This window comes from Aptenodytes patagonicus, chromosome 1 (genome assembly GCF_965638725.1).
Source record: "Aptenodytes patagonicus chromosome 1, bAptPat1.pri.cur, whole genome shotgun sequence".
Classification (NCBI taxonomy): Eukaryota; Metazoa; Chordata; class Aves; order Sphenisciformes; family Spheniscidae; genus Aptenodytes; species Aptenodytes patagonicus.
In genome coordinates, this window is record NC_134949.1 from 82,320,137 (window position 1) to 82,344,895 (window position 24,759).

At 38.0% G+C, this 24,759-nt stretch overlaps 1 protein-coding gene across 1 annotated transcript in view; it reads right to left on the reverse strand.

The window, feature by feature from the left end:
- LOC143155806 (potassium voltage-gated channel subfamily KQT member 1-like) overlaps window positions 1–24,759 on the reverse strand; it is a 531,395-nt gene that overhangs the window by 453,337 nt on the left and 53,299 nt on the right. Inside the window, exons 4-9 of the mRNA XM_076328783.1 lie at window positions 19,358–19,436; window positions 16,326–16,422; window positions 10,378–10,518; window positions 3,253–3,363; window positions 2,126–2,221; window positions 1,135–1,263 (exon numbers count right to left, since the gene is read on the reverse strand). Coding sequence (XP_076184898.1) covers window positions 1,135–1,263; window positions 2,126–2,221; window positions 3,253–3,363; window positions 10,378–10,518; window positions 16,326–16,422; window positions 19,358–19,436 — 653 coding nt within the window. The remainder of the gene's footprint in view (window positions 1–1,134; window positions 1,264–2,125; window positions 2,222–3,252; window positions 3,364–10,377; window positions 10,519–16,325; window positions 16,423–19,357; window positions 19,437–24,759) is intronic.

Genomic DNA, 24,759 nt, shown 5'->3' on the forward strand with positions numbered 1-24,759 from the left:
AAAGAAAGAACTAGTCTCCTTTGACAAGAGAAGATTATCCATTGGTAAGAGATGAAAGAACCATTACTATGTTCTTGAATTAGGGTTAGCTTTTCACAGGGAAGTTCAGGTTTAATAATATATTAGGGAAATCCCTCTCACTAGAGAAAACACTAAGGGCATTAAAAACTGTCTATTTTTTCCACCTCTCCCACCATGGATTGCTTGCTGTTCAGCAACACATACTACCCAGCCTTACTTCAGCTTTACCCCTTTCCTCCTGGTTTTTCTGCCTCTAATTACGAAGAGGCTAGTCTCATGGCAAAGTTACACTGCTCAACACTGAGTAGATCACACTGCTGTATCACCAAAACATATACATGCACACAGATCATGCTGATACAGCTTTCTACACATGCTGTGGGGAAATCGTACTGCAATTCTCCGCTGGGCAACAGGCATCAGTGGGGTTTCACTGCCTAAAACCAGGCCTCTAACATCACTTTAGAAACCCTGGGTATCTGAGCTAGACCTGCCACAGACCTGGGCCTTTCCAGAAGGGGTGCTGAAGGCTAGGCAAACTTGCCAATGAAACTACATAACTATGTTTAGGCAATCCCACCTGTGTAGACAAACACTATTCCACTTTACTGCAGCCACACTTCAGGAATTTGCCCAAATTTCTACACACAGCCCCAAATAAAAGTACCGTAGAGAGAAGTACTTGAGCAAGAAAAGCGTAGATACTGTCAGCCACATGTTGAATGTGAACATAAATTTTTAAACTAGTTTTCTCCTTTCTTCCTGTATGAACTACTATGCAAAATGAATGCAAAATAGGAAAGTGTCATCATTGGCTTACACTACCCTTTGAGAAGGTAGAGGAAACTTCAAAGGGCATTAAAAAAAAAAAAAGAGAACTGGCACCTGTCTGACCACCAGGGCAAATTTAAAATTAGAATACATTTGTCCCTTAGGAATATTTTAAGGAAAACTAAACTAATTGTGCTGTGGCATGAGGAAAACAATCAGATATCCCGTTACAAATGCCTTTCAGCTCTTCAAATTTTTTGGTTACTTCCTAAGGGTTTTGGCAAGTTATCCCAATGAAATTAAAAGCAAAAACAGAATAGAGCTGTGCCAACTCTCCATTACCTGCTTTCTCAGACTAGGGCTAGATGGCGCTGGTGGTTTTTTGGGATTTTGCACCGCTGATGTAACGTAGATCTTCCACGTTGCGGTAGAACTGCAGGATTTCTCTGCTGCATAGCACCGCCACAGAGTCTATAATAAAACCCAAAACCAATAGTCTCAGTGAATAAGTAGTCACCGTTGTCCTGCAGAACAGGTAAGTCAGATTTTGCTGCAAACCAAACTGACAGCAAAATCTTCAATCAATGTAGACATATTGCAAAGGGTTTTGACTGCAATCACTATGCTATACCACACACCACCATGCCTAATAAAATACACTTTTCCCTGTATATAACTGTGGCGAGTGTAATTTGCACCAGGAAATATACACTCAGCACACAGTGATCTTAAGTATGTTCTTTGTAGCGTTCTCCCTAGGAGCTGGGGTCTAATCCTGCCCACAGTAAAAAACAAACAATCCTCATAAAAGTGAATTCCCCCATCACAGAATACTGCTGTCTCCCTTTTTCTGCAGTGTGCCACATTTTAGTATTTGTACACCATGCTATTGCATTCTTTATATTATCATATAGAATGTTATGCTGGGACTTTTTTCTAACTGAGGTGTGTGTATACATGTACACATATACACATTCATCACCTCAGGATTTGGCAGATGCACAGGACCTAAGGGAATATAAAAAGGAAGTTAGAATTAAAGATGATAACAAAGATTTTTTTACTATTTCACCAAATAGACTTGTTGCATCCAGTTAGTGTCATTATGCCTGTGAGTATCAGGTGATACGAGCCTCCTGTGCTCACTCAGAGGAGGGGGGACAGGCAATTAGCTAATTCTCCCTAGTGACTGAAATGGATCAAAAAGACAAAGTGGTTAAACACAAGTTATAGATTTATAAAGTCTAGTAACTGTGATTCTCAGTACTTTAACTACCAGGCCACACTCCCTTCTCCAATACTCTCCTAAGCATTTTACTGTTAGGGGTCTTACCTGAATTAGAGAAGCTGCAGCTGGGATTTGTCTGTTGAAATGCTTCTGCCGTTGCTTCTGCTGTACTTTCAGGGCAAAACCAGACCCCAGAATCCCCTAAATATAATCAAAACTACTAGTTAGACTCCAATATGGCTTCACATGCCTAAACCAAATACTTAGCATATGAAATAAACATTTTATAAAAGACTTTCCTAGAAAAATTCTGAATTTTCAAATGTCCACAGTGACAGAATTCAATTTATTCCAACAAATAAATCTGAAATTGAGCACATTGATATTGGCATCATGTAACTTCAATAAACAGCATGTGTTTATTGCTGTGATCTACAGGTAACATTAGTCAGAGGCATTCACAGAGGTGGTCAGGTTCCAAAGCCAACCCTACACAACAGTGGGAGAAGCAAATGCCAATGTCATATGACTGATCTACAGCTATTCTTTGCACATGTTTTTAATTCCTTGCCACAAAAAAACCCACAACTAAAGCCAGAACCCAGTTTGAATTTTCCAGGCAAATTGAGAAAAGAAGCCAAAGATATGCTTTATAATTTCAGCATTTCTGTTAAAACTGATAGTTACTGAAGAAATACCTTGTCTTTTCTAATTGATTTGATGTTGTCGTCTTTATTTTCCCCCCATTCACTTATTTGAAGATCCAAAAAGCCCAAAGATGCTTTATAGTACCATGTAGGAAAGCAGATGCAGTTTCCTAGACCTCTGCTTCATGGCAGTGTTCCTCTCCTCGCAGGACCCCAAATTGTTCTTATGTAATCACAAAACAGCAGAAAAGAAGGAAGTTTCACCTCTGGCACTGACATGCTGATTAAAAAATCCTCTCTTTCTCTTTACTTCACAGAATAACTTCAGTTCTCCGAGTAGTGAAAATTATTCTTACCTCCTTTCTAGGCCGCATCTCTCTAAAATGACTGCAGTAAAGATACAGCAGTTTCATGCATTTGTGCATGTGTGCAAACACACAAACATACACTTGAGGATGTGTACGTGCACATTCTGAAGCAACACCCAACCCCGTTATTTCCTATCAAAGGCACCAATTTAAAACTACCTAATTGTGAGCCCAAGTCAGACAGACACTTTAATAAAGTGGTCCAAGTTCTACTTACCGCTGGCAGAGCAAAGAAAGATATAGCAAATACTGAAAAACAGGAAGCTACTGTCTTCCCAATCCATGTCTGGGGAACTTTGTCTCCATAACCAATTGTTGTGACCGTTACCTAGGCCAGAAACAAACACTTGATTCACTGCAATGCAGTACCTTTTTCCCCCAAAAGCAGGAAAAGAGAAAGAAAAAAAGTAGGGAAGTATCAGGAGATATATATGGATCAACAGTGTTTGGATTTGTGCATAAGGAAACCACAGGAGTACGCTAAACATCACTGCAGATTTATCCTGCTTTTACATTCTTCAGCAGACACTCACAGCTGGCCACTGGTTTGGATGCAACAGTAGCCTGGACCCAGGATGGCTGTTCTCACAGTTTGTAGCTGGCTGCTTCCACCTTCCAAAAGCTGCAAGGATTGTTGGCCCTGTGGGCTTGAAACTATAGGCTTGCAGTTTTTCTGCTTTTAAAATGTAGTTCCACAGGGTTGAGAAGAAAGCCTTGAAAGTGCTGACTTGCACACAACCAATGCACATACATCTGCCAAACTCTGTAGTCAGGCAGAGACAGTAGCTGCAGCAGGGTAAGCTATGCCCTGTGCTGGCAGGAAGGAAAAGGGACAAAACTAACACCATCGCAGCTGAATCTTTATAGCAAGAGGAGGAACACACAACCATTCTAAGACATGTTATCTCCCAAAGTGAGTATCTATGCCAGTAGACCAAGAGCTACATACAGCTGAGCCCCATGCTCAGCTTCTTTTCCTCCCCCCACAAATACAGTTCTTTGCTGCTCAAAATTGTGTTTAAGCCACAGGATACATCATATTACTGTACCTGGATCTGCTCATTGCTTATCAGGGTGCAGCAAGGGCCAAGTACTCCCTAAGGGACGGGAAGCCCAGAGTCAAGAAAGATAACATAACCAGCAAGGCAGTGCCTCCCCAGTCAGGACCCAGTCCTGCAGCACCCAAACAAAGCACGTGCAGAAAGAACAGCCAGGTCCAACCAAGAGTCCAGGTTATAAGGCAATATCACAGCAATGAGGCAGGTTCAACATCAAGCCAGGAAGTCCACTAACAGGTCAGGGTTAGGATCAGGGCCAGTGGTCAACATGTGAGCCTACAGAGATGAGGCAAAACCAAGATATCAGCCCACAGGCTGCAGTCAGGATCAAGCAACTCCATAACCAGACACAGCTGCAATTGAGCTAGAGACCACCTCTCCTCCAGCAGAGTGCTGAACTTAAATAGAGCCCCTGGGTGTGGATAGAGGCCACAGATGATGCTGGTCAGGGTCATTAGGCCAATTAGTGCCCTCAAGGCCATGACAACAGCCTCCCCCCTCAGCAAGGCATGTCCTCACACAGGTCTAGGATCAGTAGGGATTTACTGTAGAGGGACTAAATCACTGTGGGGGTGTCAGGCCACCCCTGAAAAGCCACAGATGCAAGGAGGGCCTGAGTGGGACAGAGGTTTTGGGCTGTTCCTGATGAGCCCCAGCAGGCTGAAAGAGAATTCATTAGGAGCCCAGTGGTCAGTAAATGGTTGCTGCTGTGGGGGAATCAGAGTCCAGATGAAGGCCAGTCCATCAGAAGGGTTTGTAATGTAACAAGGGCCAGCTGGTCCCCAACAGAAGGTGATCCCAAGGAGGGATCTCAAGGCAAGCCAAGGGAATCCCACAGCTGGCCAGACAGGAGCCTCACCACCCTGGGCCCAGCCCCACAGCAGGATAGACTCACAGACAGTGGCCATGTCCAACAAAGAGTCTAAATCGTACAGCAGTATCAAGGTGATGAGGTAAGTCTGAGGTCGAGCATGGAAGGTAGCCCATAGGTTGAGCTCCGGATCACCAGACCATGGCTGAGTTGGAGACCAGCTCTCCTCCAGCACACCTCAGGCAGGAAATAAGTACCCAAGGCTGAGCCTAGAGGCCCTGGGCCGTGAGTGTTGGAGTGGCCCCAGGTGTGGCTGGTCAGAGCCATTAAGGCTTTTTAGCATATTGAAAGCCCTGAAACTGCCATAAAATGGTATGAGAAAGATGACTTGCACCCCTGAGAAGTGGAAAGCTTCTGGTGAAGAAATGAAGAATTCTGTTGCCAATACCAACTGCTGGGGAGAGCTTTAAATAGAAAAAATGTACTTCTATTTGGGAGCACCAGCCCTAAACCCAGTCCCACTCCCTTCACTTTGCCTTGAATGGTAGCAGAAATACAGCCAAAACAGACTTAAAAGAATATGTAAATTTATACTGACTACCAAAGAAGATGTGGAAATAGTGCCTTTTATGGGAAAAGTTGCTGACAAATACTTAGATATTATGCAAAAATAGGCTTCTCAGAAGAAACTATCAGCAATAAAGGCATGGGAAGAAAATATTTCATCCTCTTCTCAGAGCAGTTCTACGGAGAGCTAGAAGGAAGATTTGCAGGGAAAAATTATGAACTACTATCAAACTGAGTTTTTCCAAGTTCAAAAAAAATTAGGCTTGTGTTTATTCATCATTAATTTCTCAGTTGATGAAGTCAACTTTGTAGTATCTATATCCTCTAATGAATATTGTTATTTTGAACTGCAAACTGCTCTTAGCTGGAGCTCTGTCTTGCCAGGTGTTTGTCCAGATTTAATATGGCTTGCCTGTGAAGTGACTCAGGTGCTGTGTACTACCAGCAGTACAAACAGATGAGTTTGCCAGCCCCCAAAATTAAACAAGACTCCCCAAAATTCAACTTTGAAATGCAGTATGTGTTAGTGGGGAGTGGAGGAAGTTAAAGCAGTGTTTCTTCAATGGCACTTCAGCTCCTCAGTGCACCCAGATGAACCCTTAAAGTCTGGGATTTTTCCTTCCTTTTCCTCTCTTTTTTCTTATGAAAGGCTTCTTGTTTTTTTGTGTGTGTGGTTTGTTGGTTTTTTTTTTTTTTTTTTTTTTTTTTTGAGTTCTCCAGCACTCAGGACTTAAAAACAAACTGCAGTAATGTTGAGCTGCCTTAGCGTTACTATGGAAGACAGCATGAAAGCTGTAACCACAGAAAAGATGATTTTCCATTTCTACAGCAGGCATTTGGCTGGCAGATTCCTGCAGGTGCCTGAATGTGTCTCAGAAAATTTCTTTTTGGCTACCTTAAGAGGGTTCCTTCTTGGTAATCTAATTAGTGCATTGAAGTATGTGGAAAGGATTATAAATAATGTAATTCTCTGGCTTTCTTAATCACAACCAGAATCTTTTTCTGCTTATATATCCAAAAGTTATTAGTTATCTGCTCAGAGAATGTTTAATAACTAGGCTTTGGAAAATGACACCTCCTTCGTAACACAGATTTACTGTGGCACATTCCAGCTGGTATGCACATGCTCTAACACAGGCTCTGAAAACATGTACGTACACTTCAAAAAAGGAGGAACTCTAATTTAGTAGAAGTCAACAGAGCTTCTCACATGCTTTAAGATAGGCAGGTGTCCTGAAGTTTGAGGAGTCAGAACTGCACACCTCAAAAAACATATTAAATATAAAGGGGTTCAAACTGCTACCTCTGGCATGGAAATTTACTACTGGAAGTTCTGAGCAGTTGATCCCAAGTTAATTGATCTGCCAGTTAACACCAATGTACTGGAGCGATTATTTAACTCAAGATCAATGGTATAGAACAGTCCATTTTGCAGCAAAAACAATAAGCATTACCAACAGCAAGAGACGAGCATGGAATAGCCAACAGAAGAGAAGCCTCCTACATGCCCTTCTTCTTTCCTCAAGAAAAAATACCCAGAAAGGACAGAAAAACTGCTGTGACATGGGTTACAATTTTAGCAGACTGACAGTGCTGTTGGAAATGCTTTTGCATGTGTTCTAACATGCTCTAACTTCTGAAAGTGGCTTCATATAAAATAACACAAGCCTTCGATATGTCTTTGCAGTTTAATCTGTGTGCCTGCCAAATCTAGGTGAAACAACCTTGCATTTAACTGGAGCGGGTGAATGTACTTAGCATTTAACTCCAACTCTCATTCATTCTTTATTTTCCCTTTTCTTCATATTTAAACCTTTCAGGTCATTTGTATCAAGTTCAGCAAGCTTGCACTTTCTACTCAAAGCAAAATGTTACCCATAATACACTCTGTGGTTTTTGTCAGACACATAAGACTTTCAAATACTTGCTACCAAGATTTTTTTTCCTATGGTTCAGTTTTGAAAGGCAAAAGTGAAATCAAATTCACTCCCTAGTAACTCCACATCTGTGTTTCTATGTTACAGAAGATTTGAAAAGAAAAAGAAACTGATTCACTTTGTCCTTTGTCACTGTTCCCAGCTGTGAACTGCACCTGCACCGTGACTCACTAATGCTGAGGAGGCCTAGACGTCTGAAAAGCTTAAACAACAATTTAAACAGTGTTCTTCATGTGCCTCACACAGCTAGAGAAAGACAAAGCTGATTTTATCTTGCTATTACACAAAACAAGTCAAGTTTTGGGAAACAACAACAAAACCCATTGAACACTTTGCAAAGCATATACATACACTTTGAAATGCAGATTCCAAGTCATCTATCTCAACAAGGTAAAGTAATGCACATTTTAAACTTATCTGTTGGTCTTCATAACTGAACTCCTTTTAAATTCCTTAAGTTCAAAATATTAACAAAATATGCTTGTATAAACACATCCTGACTTTTTTGACCTTGATTTTTTACTCTTTACTCAAATCAAGGCTGTAGCTTCTAGCATTTAAAAATATTTTGTAATCCATATCTAAACATTCAATGCAACTCATAAAGCAAGCTCTGGATAACTAGAACTAAAAACATAAAAAGAAGGAAAGGTAGAAAAAGTACACTGGCTTCACATGGAAGTTTTATTACATGCAGGAATACCCATGCATGAATATACATGGGCAGAACTGGATGCTAAAAACCATAGCTAGTTCCCAAACTGATTGCTGAAAATCCCTTTTTGTTTTCCACTGTACCTTGCTCCCCTTAGTTTGATAAGTCGTTCTTCTTCCCTCCCATTCAGGTCTGAACTTGGACATTTCTGGCCTTTTGTAGTTACAGGCCTAGGAATTATTTTATGAAACACCAAAGACATTGTGCAGAGCACACATGAATCACCATCCTTCAATGATTACATATTAATTTAAGACCTCCTTATTAATAAACTATATGCTTTCCATTTCTTTCACTGGTGTCATTCTAATTCACATGGTGCTGCAAACCTCTTTGGAACTTCACTATGCTAGAAAAATTTGAGATATTTCTCATAAATTTAGCTGAACTAGCACAAACTTTTACAGGAGCCCCTGATGCTGCTGAACTTCCCACAAGCAGCCCCACTTTTAATTAGATGTACTTCACAGACTATTCAGCTAGACCATTAGTAAAAACAGAAACAGTAGCTGCGTTCCGCTGCATTCAGTCATTTGAACACAGGTACTTGAGCTGAACTGCTCAAATAACAGCAGAATAAGTGAGACTGTGTACTGGTTTGTTTTCTTAAAGTAGACATGGGGTAGCTTTCATAATGTCAATTACACCCTAATTGTTTTACTTTTGCTTTTAAAATACAGCACAATCTGTGCTTCTGGGACATCTATTCTTTTCCTCCACTAGCTAGAGGTTCTCTCATGTCTATAACCATGAGGTTTTATGTTCTGAAAATTTTATCATATGTCTATTGAGGACTTTAACAAGTGATTGTTGTATGGGCTAGTTCATGGTTTCGTTTCTTCCCAGCACATTAGATAATCAGGTCCACCTGGGAATTTAGTGGATTTTTCTTTTTCACTAGATTCTTCTTGGTTTGTACTGTTTTGCACAGCCATAGGTGATACTCTGCAAATGAAAGGAATACCTGACAACCTAATGTCAGGAATTTAATGTCTAAAAGATTTTTATACTGAACCATTTAAAAAGTAGCAACTCGGGCTACATGTAATATAATCTGTATTTCTTGAGGTAGAGGCTTACACAGCATCCATGTTAAGGATTAGAAACATATATCTATTAGGAACTTTTTGTCTGTCTTCCCAGACTTTCTCACCAGTTTATTTGGATGCAGGTAAACAATTGGTTTATGGCCCAATAACTATAGTGGCATTTTTCAAGTCTATCATCTAACAACAAATCCAGTTTATTGTTTTTCAAATCACTCTTGAAATATATCCTTCTCTCTCTGGAAGTTGGTGGCTCTGCATCTGTTCTAGTCCTCTCATTTTTCTCTGTCACTAACACTGATGCGATGGATCCTTGGGTTTGTTATAACGAGACAGCCAACTCATAAAATATATGAGGATCTCTAGTGGGGAAAAGGGACCACAAGAAAAGAGATGGATCATGCAACAGCTAATAAGGAAGGAAAACAGTGAGAAACATAATGAGAAGAGCCATATATATGAAGGGAGTGTAGAAACAATCTGGTCTCTTATTCTGTTCATAGCTATCTATTTCTTTTCAACTGATTCTGGGCATGCACACAATAATTACCACAATGCTCTCAAAATGCCAGTTCCCCCTTAATGATATTTTTTTCTTTATTTCACCAAAGATTTGCACTGACCCTGACTGATGATTGATATCTGAAGTAATTGATGAATCTGTGAAGCTTTGCCAGTTGCTTTTGATGGAGCTATTTACCTTTACACTGCATCATGGAATTATTAAAAAAACCCAGGAACTTGTAACCTGCATCAAGGTCTGCATTATTATTGAGAGGGTGAGCTTTAGACAAAAAGATCCGAAAAAATAGAGTCATTAACCCAACTTTCAAAAATAGAATATACTTTTAAAGTTATACACCTTTTGCAGATAACTAAGTAGAGTTTAAAAGAAGTGGTATAGGTTGTGGAGGGTATTTATACTCTTTTTGAAATGCGGATTTCAATGTGGACTTCTTGTATCTGTAAACATTCCATGTCCTTTGCTAAGGACTTGCTATCATGCTTTCACAATAAAGTGTATTACTAAAATAATTTAATTGTATTTATTATATTTTTTCTTGTATCCTTTTCAGAAGGTTGTTGAGCTTCCCTACAGAGATACGTTCTGCAAAGAAAGAAATGCCAGATTTTTTAAAAAGATCACAACTTCAACAGAAAATCTTGCGCACTAGGTTTGCACACGCGTTTTGTTGGTAAAGACTTACCACACCCCACCAAAGGGCATCAGCATAGCTGGAGAAACCTGTCTTTCCATCCTCATTAACTGCATCCTTCTCAGCAAGATAAACAAAATAGGATGAAAAAATTAATCCCAAGAATCCAATGTATAACGTGGTTATGAGTTCCTATTAAAAGAGAAAGCAAAGAAGCGCATAAAGTTTACATCATATATATTCTGTCATTGTAAAACACTGTAAGTATTTGGGGTTTTTTTGCATCACAGTAGAAAAATTAATGTTACATTCAGGTATGAAATTTGCTTCCAGTAAAACAGGTAGTTCAGTGACTTGTTTTCTATTCTTATCAGACTAAAGAATTCAAGAAGCCATCATTTATACAAGATCATTTGGACAGCTAAATATAGGGTGAGACATCTCTCCTGTTTTATGTCTTGTGAATAGGAATCATTCCGTTTAAATGTCCACTCAAAATACCAAGTGTGAATACATTTTAAAAATAGTAAAACAGCTTTAGAAATGCACTTTATGAACAGTACGCTAAAATAACAGTTAAGAAATAACAACCATGTCTTGTGATTATGACCATATCTAAGCAATGAACTTGTGTATCTGATATTTAGATTGCTTAAGACTGAATATTGATGCCTTAACAGTTTCATGTTACGATAAAATAAAATCTTAAGATAAAATACGTTAGGTAGGTGTAACCTCTACTTCAGCCCTGAAAAACAAAGACTGTTTGAGGCTAGGCCAGTTTATTAGAAGGGACTTTTGCTAGGGCATGATACAGTGCTTGTGAATGTACCAGTTTCTCTATAGATTTTTGGATAGGAAGGTTTTATCAGAACTCGTATGTTTTACATACAGGATTGTTACAGTCTTCAGGAAAAACGTGCTTGTGCATTTAAACAAGCCAAAAAGTGTGATGTCACAGATGCAAAAATGTGTAAAGCTTATAAAAGCAGTGCTACATCATAATCAAATCAGATATTCACCTACCCCTCAGGAAAATCCAATACCTAGTTATGAGGGAAAACAGCTTATTTTAAGTACTCAAAGTTTACAATGCTTCAATAGTTAACATATATTATTCCTTTATTTTCTTTGCACATATTTAGCCATCTTTATTATGAAACATTGTAGTACTACATCTTCATTGGCATCTTCCTTAAATTCTTGACAGAGTTATTTTTCTTTCCTTGGATCCAAACCAATATGGGAATTAAAATATTCCCATAAGATAAATTTAAAATTAATACCTGTCTGAGAAGGATTGCCTCTACTTATAAACTATGTCAGGTTTTCACAGATCATCTGTAACACTCTACCCACATTTCTTAAACCATTTTGAGGGAAGGTTCAGGTTTTATCATCAAACTTCCTTCAGATTTTTTTTATTTCTTTCTTTTCATTTCCTTATAAGAGCTTTCTGGGAACATGTAGCCCTGGTAGCTAGTAACTGCATTCAGCAGCAAGAACTAGATATACTCTTCCTTCTGCTATAGCACTAATTAAAATCTAGGTTCAGCAAGTTTTTAAGCAATCTTGGCACAAAGTGAAGTAGGTGTTTTTTCTCTAATCATTTAATAATGACCTAAATAATGAATTTTGATAGTATTCAGTTTTGGCCATGGGCAAGTCTTTTAATCTAAGCATTAACTTCTTGCAGGCCTCTTTGCTAAACAAAGCAGCTGAAAGAGGAAATAAAACTTGGGTTTTCAGTAGTTCAGATTTCTGTGCTGGTCACCATTCTTTTCTCATCTTTTTCTCTAATGATAATGGCACACTATGTATTGTAGATATGACTTCATTGCTCTGAAAAGTTCCTTGTGTTTACATTTCTACTTTACTATTTGCATTTCTCTAATTTTTCACAACTTTTTGGTTTGCCTACACAATATTTTTTCAATGCAAGACAAAACTGTTTAACACCTGAGACTGTAAGTAAGTTCAGTGATCCATAGAAAACTACAACAGAAATGAAAACTAATTCTTGTTGCTTACAAAGAAAACACTCCGCTTTCTTCTCTAGTAGATTTGTGACTTCCTTCCACATCAACAGAAATCTTTTAGTTACACTTGGCATGCTGCTTACATCTCAGATATTAATAGATTTTACATGTTATCGAGGAATAGCCATCACTGCTTTCTTTTAATTTTGTCTCGGAGGACAGAGTTAGAGAGTGGATGATAATCGGAATACTTCTGTGTTAAGTGTTGGCCTTTCGAGAAGCGGACAGAAAAATATGCTTTTCAGAAGTGCTATGCGTAGTCTTATGAGATCCTTTCAAAGTGGCTGAAATATCAACAGAACTACACAGCTTATTTCACCATTGGCACCTCTCAGCTCCAGTCCTGTTCATTTAAAGACTGAACTCAAATTTTTAAGTAAAACCTGGATGAAAATGTAATTGCCTTAGACTTATTCTAAATGTCACTCCATGTTACATATGTATAGAGAGACAAAATACTACGTGCCTATATTTAATTATTAAGAACAATGGCAGCAATCTAATACATACTGCATTTAAGAGGAAGCGCACAAGAGAACGCACAAGATTTTATAATAATACATGCTTCAAGAAATATGGATTGGTGTCTACCAATGTCATATAGTATGAATTCATACATGATCTCAAAGCAAAGAGCATTTTGCAGAAATCAGGCCTTAAAGCTTCACATTTACATGATTTTTTTAAATAGATAAGAGCTTAAGAATGAAGAGTGCTGCCTAATACAAATGACTGTTTTCAGCGAGGACTTTCAGATACATATATGCAAAGGAAACAGCAAGAACAAAAAACAAATATGCACAAAGGTAAATTTGAATATTGAAAGACTTGAGTCAACACATTTTTTTAACTTAGACAGATTTATATTTTCAGTTACAATAAGGACCACACAAGCTGAGTGGTGCGCTTGACACACCTGAGGGACGAGATGCCATCCAGAGGGACCTGGACAAGCTGGAGAAGTGGGCCTGTGTGAACCTCATGAGGTTTAACAAGGCCAAGTGCAAGGTCCTGCACCTGGGTTGGGGCAACCCCCAGCATCAATACAGGCTGGGGGATGAAGGGATTGAGAGCAGCCCTGCCGAGAAGGACTTGGGGGTACTGGCGGATGAAAAGCTGGACATGAGCCAGCAATGTGTGCTCGCAGCCCAGAAGGCCAATCGTATCCTGGGCTGCATCAAAAGCAGCGTGGCCAGCAGGTCGCGGGAGGTGATTCTGCCCCTCCACTCTGCTCTGGTGAGACCCCACCTGGAGTACTGCGTCCAGCTCTGGAGCCCTCAGCATAAGAAAGACACGGACCTGTTGGAGCGGGTCCAGAGAAGGACCACGAAAACGATCAGGGGGATGGAACACCTCTCCTGTGAAGAAAGGCTGAGAGAGTTGGGGTTGTTCAGCCTGGAGAGGAGAAGGCTTTGGGGAGACCTTATTGCAGCCTATCAGTACTTAAAGGGGGCTTATAAAAAAGATGGCGGCAAACTTCTTAGCAGGGCCTGTTGTGACAGGACAAGGGGGAATGGTTTTAAACTGAAAGAGGGTAGATTTAGACTAGATATAAGAAAGAAATTTTTTACGCTGAGGGTGGTGAAGCACTGGAACAGGTTGCCCAGAGAGGTGGTAGATGCCCCATCCCTGGAAACATTGAAGGTCAGGTTGGACGGGGCTCTGAGCAACCTGACCTAGTGAAAGATGTCCCTGCCCATGGCAGGGGGGTTGGACTAGATGACCTTTAGAGGTCCCTTCCAATCCAAACCATTCTATTATTCTAATATAAAATTCAACACTTAGGAAAAATACAAGAAAAGCCCAAATCCGCAACTCATCAGTAACTCCCTCCTCAAAGCAGTAGAAGACCTCACAAAGCAAGGTGAGGAATAAGTACAACTAATTGAGAGGCTTACAAGCTGGAGCTGGATTGGCTAACTCAGTTTTTCAGTAAGCTGCATGATTTTTCCATGTCTTTCCATCACCACGTGTGATACTGACTCATGTTTTGTTGCTTTTGGCAAGAAATGCTTGTATAAGCTCAACCTGCTGAAAATAGAAGAGCATCCTAGCCAAATCGGGCCTGAGTGACCTAATACAGCTATATGTAAAATTCCAAAACACATGGAAATCATTGGTGACAACTTTAGTAAGCTCTTCTGGGCCCACAGAGGTCCAAGTGCTTGTTATTTTCACAGGTCACAAAGATGTGAATTTATTTTCTCACATTGTTTAAGGGTTTAGGGTCCCATTTTTTCTGAAAGAGTACCAAACTCAACAAATAAATGAGGACCTTGTACTCTGCCTGTAAAGAAAAAGCAGCTGAGGTGTTTTTGTTTTGTTTGTTTGTTTTTTTTAAACAAAAATTTCTTTAAGAGACTGGACAGGAATAAAGGTTCCATTTTCCCTTCCGTTGGGTACCATGCTAGGGTTTCAGCTACACTTGTCCAATGTCAATACAGAAATGTGTGTTTGATTTTTTTTTTTATTAATGTGTTAGTGGGTGATCTGCTTTGACAAGTACTACAGATCTGTGGAGTTTTATATATCATCATAATCACTTCTTTGGATTAGCAGAACTTCAGGTGCGTTTATTCATAAATTCACTTCTCCAAGGGTATTTTTTTTCATTTTAAATCATTGAACTTATTTATGTTTGTGACATTTAAGACTTAAGTGTTATATTTTGGAGACAGTATTTCCAGATTCTTGACTAAAACTCTGAACACCCACAGGAAAAAATTCTCTCAAACACCTCTGTCAGTAAGGTTAGCAAATGTTGAGAAAGTGTATTTGGATATCAGCTCCTCCCTAGCTAGATATCCAGGCAATGTGACCATAATAAATGAAGACCACACAGACTTGAAGCATTAAAAGTCATCCTGTTGTACAGGATGAAAATAGGCTTTATACTAGAGCACTTTGGTGTGCATCGATGCTGCACAGCCATCGTTACATAAAATTTCCTACAGTACTGGGGGAAAAAGAAAAAATAACGAGAAGAAAAGTAACTTTTAATATTAAATTAATCTTTTGAATTAAGTACCTCCCATTCTCTGTCCCAGAACAAGTTTTCTAAATAGCAAATGAAACAATGTCTGTGTGGAAATCTATAACTATTTGTCAATATCTGGAGAACAAATCTACACTCATAAAGAGCAGGTTAAAGAACCACCCTTACAAGTCTGATGTAAAGATTCATAGCACAGTATTAGCCCTCCACAGTATGGTATTATATGCAAGATTTAAAGGCTAATGATAAAAGTTTATTATTATGTTCATAAAGCTAAGTCAGCTTTTCATCAAGAGATTCCATGAAGCCCCAGAAAGAAGCCTTCAGCTAGAAATTTTTAAAAGCCTCCACTAAAACATTTAAGCTTTTCCTGCTTAATGAACTTTTATACAGAATAACTGTTTCAAAGCTTTAACAGACATATAACTATTTACAGCCATGTTCACCTCTGACTACACCCTTGAAAAAGTAACTTTTCTTGCATATTATCATAACATAGTGTTTTTATTTATAGAATGGATTAGAAAACTCCTTATTCAGGCAGAGAAAATAGGATGATTTAAATAATTGACTTGTTCTATCAAGGCTTTTCCACTACGATTTGTTTTTCCTAGGAAAAGGAAAAAAAAGCTAGGAACACATCTTCTGTGAAGACAGTGGACAGTATTTGCAATATGAAAGGCAGCCCACGTAACTGCATTTAATAAATTATATTGAAGGATAACATCAAAGAGTACAACAGTTAATTTCCAAAAAAATACTGATGCTGATACCCTGTTAGCCACTGACCTGAAGTAAAGAATAGTGTTCCCATTTTAAAAGTAGAAAGAAACACATGATGGACTTTCAAAGTATTTTTTCTCTTGCAACAGTAACTGTTCATTTAAACAAGACTACGATTTGAAGTCCATGAAAAGAATATACTAAAGAAAACAAAATGATGGGCATCTTTAAAGAGCTAGTACCTGACGATGTATGAAAACAACTGATCCTAATAGTCTCCAGGTGCCACCCTGTCGATCTACATGAAGCATGCGAAGTATCTGGAGAAATCGGATCCCCCTGTAAGAAAAATAGGACAGTAAATAAAACTAATGATTGAGAACAATACTGCTCTATCTATACATAGTTGACTATGTTCACTAACATACTGCCATATTAGAGAACTGTGATACCATTGCTCCTGGCTAGGGTTGCATCTTAGACTTGAGGCATCTCAGTAGACAGTATGTTTAGATCACATTTCATTATATTCAAATATATTCAGAAATACTGACTAGGACAACAACTAGTTAAAAGAAAAACAATGAAAAAAGTCTAAAATAGATGCTTTCAAACTCAGAGCAAACTTGCATATTTTACCTGATTATGATTCTCAAATGCTTCCTTTCCAAGCAAAACCAGTGCTTCAAGCTTTGCCAACATAAATAGCAAGAGCAAACTGTTTTCTCTATTTGCCAAAAGTAGAATGTGAATCAAACGTGGTATTACTGAAGTCCTTTTTGTGTAAGTTATAGAAATCATCTGATTGGAAATAGATAGAGTCCTATGTGATTTTAGAACAATAACGAAATCATAAATATTTTCAACTAAAGAAAAATAATTATCCATATGGTTCTGCAGCAGAATTTTATTCAATGGAAATATTTCATTCTAGTCACCCTTTCGACAATGAACTTTGCCTACACTCATCTTACTGTCTTATCACTGAAACAAAACAGTGAAGAGCAGGAAAGGATGAATGTTGAATTCATCTATCCGAAAATTTTTCACTAAAAGTATTTTTAGCTCTTTCTAGCTATCCTTAAAATTTTGTTATTGTTGTTTTTGTTTTTTAATTCAATCTTCTTACTTCAATTCCACTGTGGCTGCATTTTTCTGGGTTACACCAACAGGCAGGAAACTCAGCATGGTGCCATCCTTCAGTCACTGGAGTTACTCAGACTGGAAAGGCATACTGTCTTCTGAAAGACCCAACTTTTCCTTTATTCAGAAAGCAGGTTTTCTGAGCTTTCACAGTTGACAGTCAAATGATCAAATGCTTGTCATTTTTTTGGAAAGCACGCAATAATCCAATAATATCAAATCACATATCAGTGACTGCCTATATGAACACCATGATTTGTTAGTTCTTTGATATGCCATTGGAATAATAATTTTAATTAGCTGGAAACTTTAAAATATGCACTTGAAACCTGTTAATTAAAACATGAGTCCAAGAAGAATTACAAGACTACCAAATAGGTGAGCACCAATAGACTTACGTAATGTAATAGCTCATTGGTTGCTCATGTCAGGAGGGGAGAGATCTACATGTAGCTCCCCTGTACAATTATTAGACACACCTCTTGATGCCTTGACCTAATGGCAGTTCTTGATTTTCCTGTCTCTGCTGTATCTGAGATGGTTACGGCTACGTTACTGCCAAGTGCTGACATGCATGTTATAAGCTGGCAATTTTACAAATAAAGATTTAAAAAACAAGATAGTGAACAAGAAACTCCAGATACACAGCCTCTGAACATGTACAACCCATTTCCTCTGAAAAGAGAAAAGAAATTGGTTGGAAAGAAGAACATTTTTATCAATTTGGTGAACTTAAATCAGTAAGGACAGAAGGCTATAGGGCTCTGCTGTGAACTCTGCAGTGCTACTAGGTTTCAGTCTCACTGGTTGCTGCAGGGATCAAAACGTCAACCTGTCATACCTGGTGTGTCTGGAGCTTGCAACTTCACTCTACAAGAAAACAACCTAACATGCATGCACCCATGCTTTCTGGGATTCCTGGGATTTTAGGGAAGTCCAAAGAGGACCATAAGAGTATACCTTAAAAGCAACAAAAGCAAAGGCAAGGATATGAGATTCATTCGTTCTTAATTCAAAAACAGCCACTCACATCACACTTCTGAGGAAACCTGATGGGACTAAGACTTGCCTAACCCAGATGGTTTTTCAATGGGGCAATAACAACACTGCAGAAACGTGGGTTAAGCTTCTCTGGCAGAAAGCATTCTGAGTTGTAGGACAGTGACTGTATAATTTAACATCTGGGAAAGGCTGCACTGAGCCCAAAGCCACCTGGGTCCACATATAAACACACAGCAAGCCTTTTCATTACAGTCCTTCCTACACTTCTAGTTAAATTAAACAAAATCTTTGGAATTTTCACATTCACCCTCCTCTTCTCCTATATGCGCTGATAAATCACATTCATGCTGCCTGTGTGAGTCTTTATCATCATGTAAGGATTAATGTTCTATGGTAATAGTTACCTTAAAAATACTTTATACATCTAGTTCCCTCCAGTGTTTGTCTACACAGCTAGACAGTTTAGACAGTGCTGTACATTCTCACTTCCCAGTGGTTACACTGCACTGGAAATCAGCTGCTTGTAACAGAACATGCAGCACATCTTGCAAGTTAAGTTAGAAGGAGTGGGAAGTACACCTACTCTGATATCATTCCTTTCTTCTATTTACCGACTTTACTTCCCAAAACAAGCTTGCAGTACTTGATGCAAGCTGAACAAACACTGTAGACATCAAATGTTTCTGATTCATGTATGGTATGAGTTACTTGTGCCAAACAAATCCACCAAAGCATAATTACTCTTTAAACAAAGTAATTACTCGTACTCAAAAAGTACCAAGTTAAGTGCTGACGGGATTACTTCTTCAACAAACTGATGTTCTGTAATACTCTCTTGTCTCAGAAAGAGAGCTGTTTGATGTCTTTTATAGGACATAACGTTTCTTTAGTTTTCTCCTCTTGGCTTCAGCATTCCCACCATTCTTCATATGCCTTGTTTCTGCACTCATTTCCCAACCAGTGACCAAGCACAGTAACACACAGTCCTCCACTGTCCAGTATTTCAATATAATAACTTTTCCTATATTAGGAAAATTACATATACATCTAATTTGGAAATTGGGAAATTAGATATACATCTAATATAGCTCTGCGGTTGTGAAGAGCTACAGTCACTAGAAGAACATACCTTATTGCAGAGGTGGCAAACACCTGTCCATTCGATCCTATGCTCAGAACAATAATTGAGGCTACTACCACAATTAGATCTGTTAAAAAAAAAAGAAAGAATGTATTGAATGTTAGCTCTCAGCACTGAAACACAGAACAAATACAGACTGAGGAAAGCACTTTAAAAAAAGAAATTAAGTTAGCAGAAATTTGGTGGGCAGTAAGTTAATGTAATTGTTTCACATGAGAAAAACAATGACTTGTTTCAGTATACAGTTTCTTCCATGATGAATTTAATAATGGAAATTTTAAAGATTCTGACAGATCAGGCAGCTTGCCACAAAAACAACAAAGGCAAAGGCATGTGTACACCCTAGAAATGAATCCACATTTTGGCTCAAGGCTCTTGATTTAAGAGGAAAAGTAAGCGTTTGCTTCGATCAATAATGAAATGCATAAAGTCAAGTATCATACACATATACACATACATATACTTAGTTTAAAAATTGTATCAAAGCTGTAAAGCCAAGCTTTCAACGTTTAGGGAACTGTCAGAACAAAGGTTGCCTAAAAAGAATCAGAGTTGTTGGTTTACTTTGTGATACAGTCTTTAATTGTATGAAAAAATAATTGTTTCCAGAGTTCCATTTTTTTTCCACAACTCCACAGTTTACACAGTTCCAGCATTATACAATGCAAATGATGGATTGTGTTCACAGTGCCAGCATCCCTTATTTTCTCTTATCCTAGTTCAGTGAACAGGTCTATTGCTTTTAATTATTGAACATTATATCTAACATTAGAATATCTAACATCATTCTGAGAAGACGTTTTTCTAATTTCCTCATGGGCATTTCTGTGGTAATCCTTGTTAGAGCATCTAAATGCTTCACTTTCAAATTCTAACCAGAAAATAAAGGATAGTATTATAAATGGGTAGCAAATGTAGACAGAATGAGGAAAAGTTTTGCTAATTTTCCTTGCCAGTTTTAAACAGGCAGTACTTTATTCTTCAGAGCACTTAACGTTATATAGCACTTAAAAAAAACCAGTGCCTGCTGACTTCACTTGCAGCTGTGAGAGCTCAGAACCTCTGTAACCTGACTTCAAAGTCTTCATTTGGACATCCAGAAAATGAGGCACACTTGTGAAAACTGATTTAAATGACTGCCACAGAGTTTCCGTGCGATGCCTAGGCAAGATGCAGGATAGAATCCAACTTCAGAGGCAACAACAGTTGCCTTCAACAAGGGTAACTTTTTTCCCCTCTCCTTTAAACATACTGCTGCCTCATTCACAACCATGTAGTTGCTGCAACAAATACTGCAGCAGTTCTACAACCAACAGTATCCTTCACTCTCTGACTTGGATTAATATCCAGTATCAGTCTGATTTTTGCTGTAAAAGCAGGATTCCTCCCCAAGGGATAGCACTCAATCAGTTTAACGACTGTACTACAATAATTGTACATTTATGAAATTGAAAATAAATATAGAGAGGGATAAGTTAAGGCTACAGAAAGAGCTTCCACTTTGGGATAATCTTAACTTTTGAGTACCTGACCTTCCACATTTTTTATGTTGTTCCTTTATCATGTATGTGCGTGAACATACATTTGTAAACACTCAGAATTTAGGGAGAGTTTTCTTCCCATCACATCATAATAAAGATCTTTGCCATTAAGCAAATGATGTACCCGATGTCCTTACTAAGTTATCAGACATATACATATCCATCCGATGACCAGCACTGAAGGAGGAAAAGACTAACACGAAATTAGTTACAATCGGGTAGTGACAGCAACATAGATTTTTCATTTGTACCTTCCAGTTTTCTGAAAGTGTGTTCTACATGGTAGAGCTATTTCATTTTTTCCCCAAAAAACCTGTTCTTCTATCTCTGCTTCTTCCCTGCTCCTAGTTTTCATGACAGTTTCCAATCTTCAGGCTTCTCATACTAATCCTAGTTTACTGGTTCAAACAGTCCTATTTCACACTCTAGGTCTTCAGCATATCCTTCTGCCCTTACACTGCCACCTTTCAATCCCACGTATTTTCAGTCCCTACGTTTTTCCCTTCAACCTCCTGCTTGCTTGTCAGTCTTTTAATTCAGCCTTCTTACATCAGCATCCATCATTCTGTCATTTCACTGAGCCTGTATGTCCCAGTCCATTCCTCCTACCACGTCACTTCAACTCAGCATTCAAGCCTGGTATTTTCCCTTTCCATGTGCCCTGGGCAGTTTCAGGAAGAGCACCACTATAAGAACAAAACCAACAGATTTTCCACTTCAAGCCCCAGCACTGCTGCTCAGAGAAACCTGAAATTTGAACTGTGAAGCTCAGTGCAGACTGAATCTTTGAAGAATATAAGAGCATTCTCTAGCAGGGCGTTTTAAGCATAAGCAAGCTACCAATTTTTCAGAGGCTTGTTAGTCAGCTTCGAGTTGATTTTCAGTGACAATCAAAAAGCTATTTTCTCATTAAGCTTCAAGTATCTGCTTTAAAGTGTGGATGCGCTAGTGCTTCTCCACAAGAAATCGCCAGAATTGCCTTTTTCAGGAACAGCTTAAATGTTTTGCATGAAATGTCTCCACAAGACTCAAACTGAAGCAGACACTTGGCATGGAAAATATCAGGATAAAGAGCCAACATTTGTTTAAATAACTTTTTCAACTCTAACAAGCATTAGTATTTAGATTAGCATTACATTAGTATTTATGTTAGTTTTTAAAAAAGAAAGTGTCAGGAAGCCTCGGTAATTTTAAAAATTGAATTCCAGTAATTTATAAACAGCAATATGTGGATATCCTTCTCAAACATTCTACCGACTTACACGTTTGCAAACATGTCTGTACATACACATGAGGTATACAGAGACAAAAATGACATAGCATCTTCTATATAATACGTGCACTACATATGTAGACGACAGACCTATGGAAGTCATATTCCCTGCAATTTAGCATGTGTAGTACACAGCTTTGAAAAACCTCGTCCACTGCTAGTCCACTGTTCCCGTGGCTTACTCTTATGTTCTGAATCCTTGAGAAATTCCAAACAGCTGCCATTTTTATCTAAAAATTCAGCTTGTCAGTGAAATATTAGTTATGCATAAACTTCAGCACAGCACATAGCAACACCTATAATGCAGCTTACCTGAGTACTGCTTTTTTTGAGCAAATTGCTGACTTGTTTCTAATGTTCTCACAAGTTCACTTTCTAGTATGCAATTCTCAGCTTTTTGACTAAGAGCAATTAATCCTTTTTACTGTTTTAAATTTAAAAATATTTGCATTTGTATTTTAATTTTTAGTTGCCATAGTATTTTACAGAATGTAAATAGCCCTCAGCTTGCAGGTGTGTTCTTAGTAGTCTGGAGAGAACATGACATCCATAAGGACTTAAATTAAACAGATTATATGCACATATTTGAATTTGATTTACATCACATGCTTTTTTGCTGAACTTTTGTGTTCTATCGGCACTTCATAAATTAGGTTTATACAAGGTAACTGGAGCTTTACATACCAGGTGCTGATGCTTTTTCAGAGCTGTATACATAACCAATTAAAGGTGCTCATAAATAAAGTTCTATTGTCCTTTACTTAAGGACAATATGAGATGGACACACATATGCGGACTCAGGTCTTTACACCAATAACTTATGTCCCCCTTATGTCTTTCAAACTGCATACTGTCAAAACCAGGAGAAACAAAAGTTAATTCATAAATTGGTTCTTTGTGACATTTTCTGCAACAACAACAAAAGGATAAAAGAGGTTGTGAAAGGACATTCTCTTGCTTTTGCCTGTGCTTGGTACCTGCCTTTCATAAAACCCTAATTAGGCTGGGATTTTCAGAAGCATTTAGCTCCTAAACTAACCCTACTGAAACAGTAAGTAATGGAAGTGTTAAATCAATATTTAGGAAAGGTATCACTATTACTGCTGCTGCCATAGTACATGAACACTGCACACTCTTTAAACATGCTCATTTTGTGAACTAGGGAATGAAGAAGCATGGAGAGACAAAGTGATTTTTCTAGGGATTCTTGCTATGCTGGGAATGAATTCAATCTATGTCTCCTGACAGGTTCTTTAATTATAGAATTTCTTTTCTCACTTACATGTAATCACCTATAATGCGTCTGCAAAGAAGAGAAAAATTAGGCTAACTTTAGAAAATCTACCTAAGAAATAAAAAGTTCTGATTTACAAGGTAGAGAAATTGCATCATTTTCCATTTTAGATAAAATTTTAAAAGACCATTCAAGAAATAGTGTGTCCTAGCTTAACATTTTCCTTCCCCACTTATAGAAGTTGCATGTTAACATACTATTCTATGCAGCACAGAATGCAATAGTATTAAACAAGTTTATAAAAGAAAGTAACAACTAGGCTTGACTACTAAATCTCTTTCTGGTAATAAGCACCAAAATAATTTTTATTTACAATTAGAGAGGAAAAAAAAAGGAAAGAGAATGGGAGAAATTAAAGAAGTTCAAAATTGCTACCCAAGTTGAACTTCTAAGAATTAATCCAAATTTTAGTGTGGAGAAAAATCCATAGAAGAAATCTCTCCGATATCAAAGACATTTCAATGATATTTTCTGATTTTAAAATAAAGACTTTCATATTAATGCAAAAGTAAAATGAATACCATATTTTTTACATTCTGTTCTAATCCTTTAATTTTTCTAATGTTTGTATTTTATTCTTGTTGATTTGAAAATGATGAGTCATTGACATGAATGAGATCATTCACAGCAAATGTATTTCCCAAGTTTAGCTATTTACATTAGTATAGACACAGTTCCATCTGCATTTGATATGTAAAAACAAATCTTGACTTTAAATGTATTGTATTATTAAGGGAATTTTAAATGTAAAAACAGTACTGATACCTTTGAATGCACAACCAGCTGTAGTTATTCTTAACTTTTCTTAACAAAAACCACTGTATCTTCTCCAAGGGCTATACAAACAATTTTTACTGTGGTAGATGCACAATACCACTATCAAGTTGAAATCACAGTTTAATGGGACTGCCACATTTTATCCTGCACCTGTGTACTCTAATATACCTGTCTAATATACCTACCTAAGAAGCATTTATTAATTGAAAGAGAAGTCAAGAACATGATTAGGAGGAAAAAAGTTACCTATAGGCTTCATGGTTAGATCATGAAACTAGATCAGTGTACAGTATCTCGTCACATTATTCACTACCCGCATCTAGACGTATAATAGAATATGTTGTTTCCTGAGTTTTTGTACTAAGTTTCATAAAGTCACAGATGGTTAAGGAACTATCAGCTCATTCTCTCCCCTTTTCACCTCTCCCACTTTGCTCTATTTAAAACTCAATGAGTTGATGTTCGAGTAACGTAAAATTCACAGCTCTACTGGAGTCTATATAAA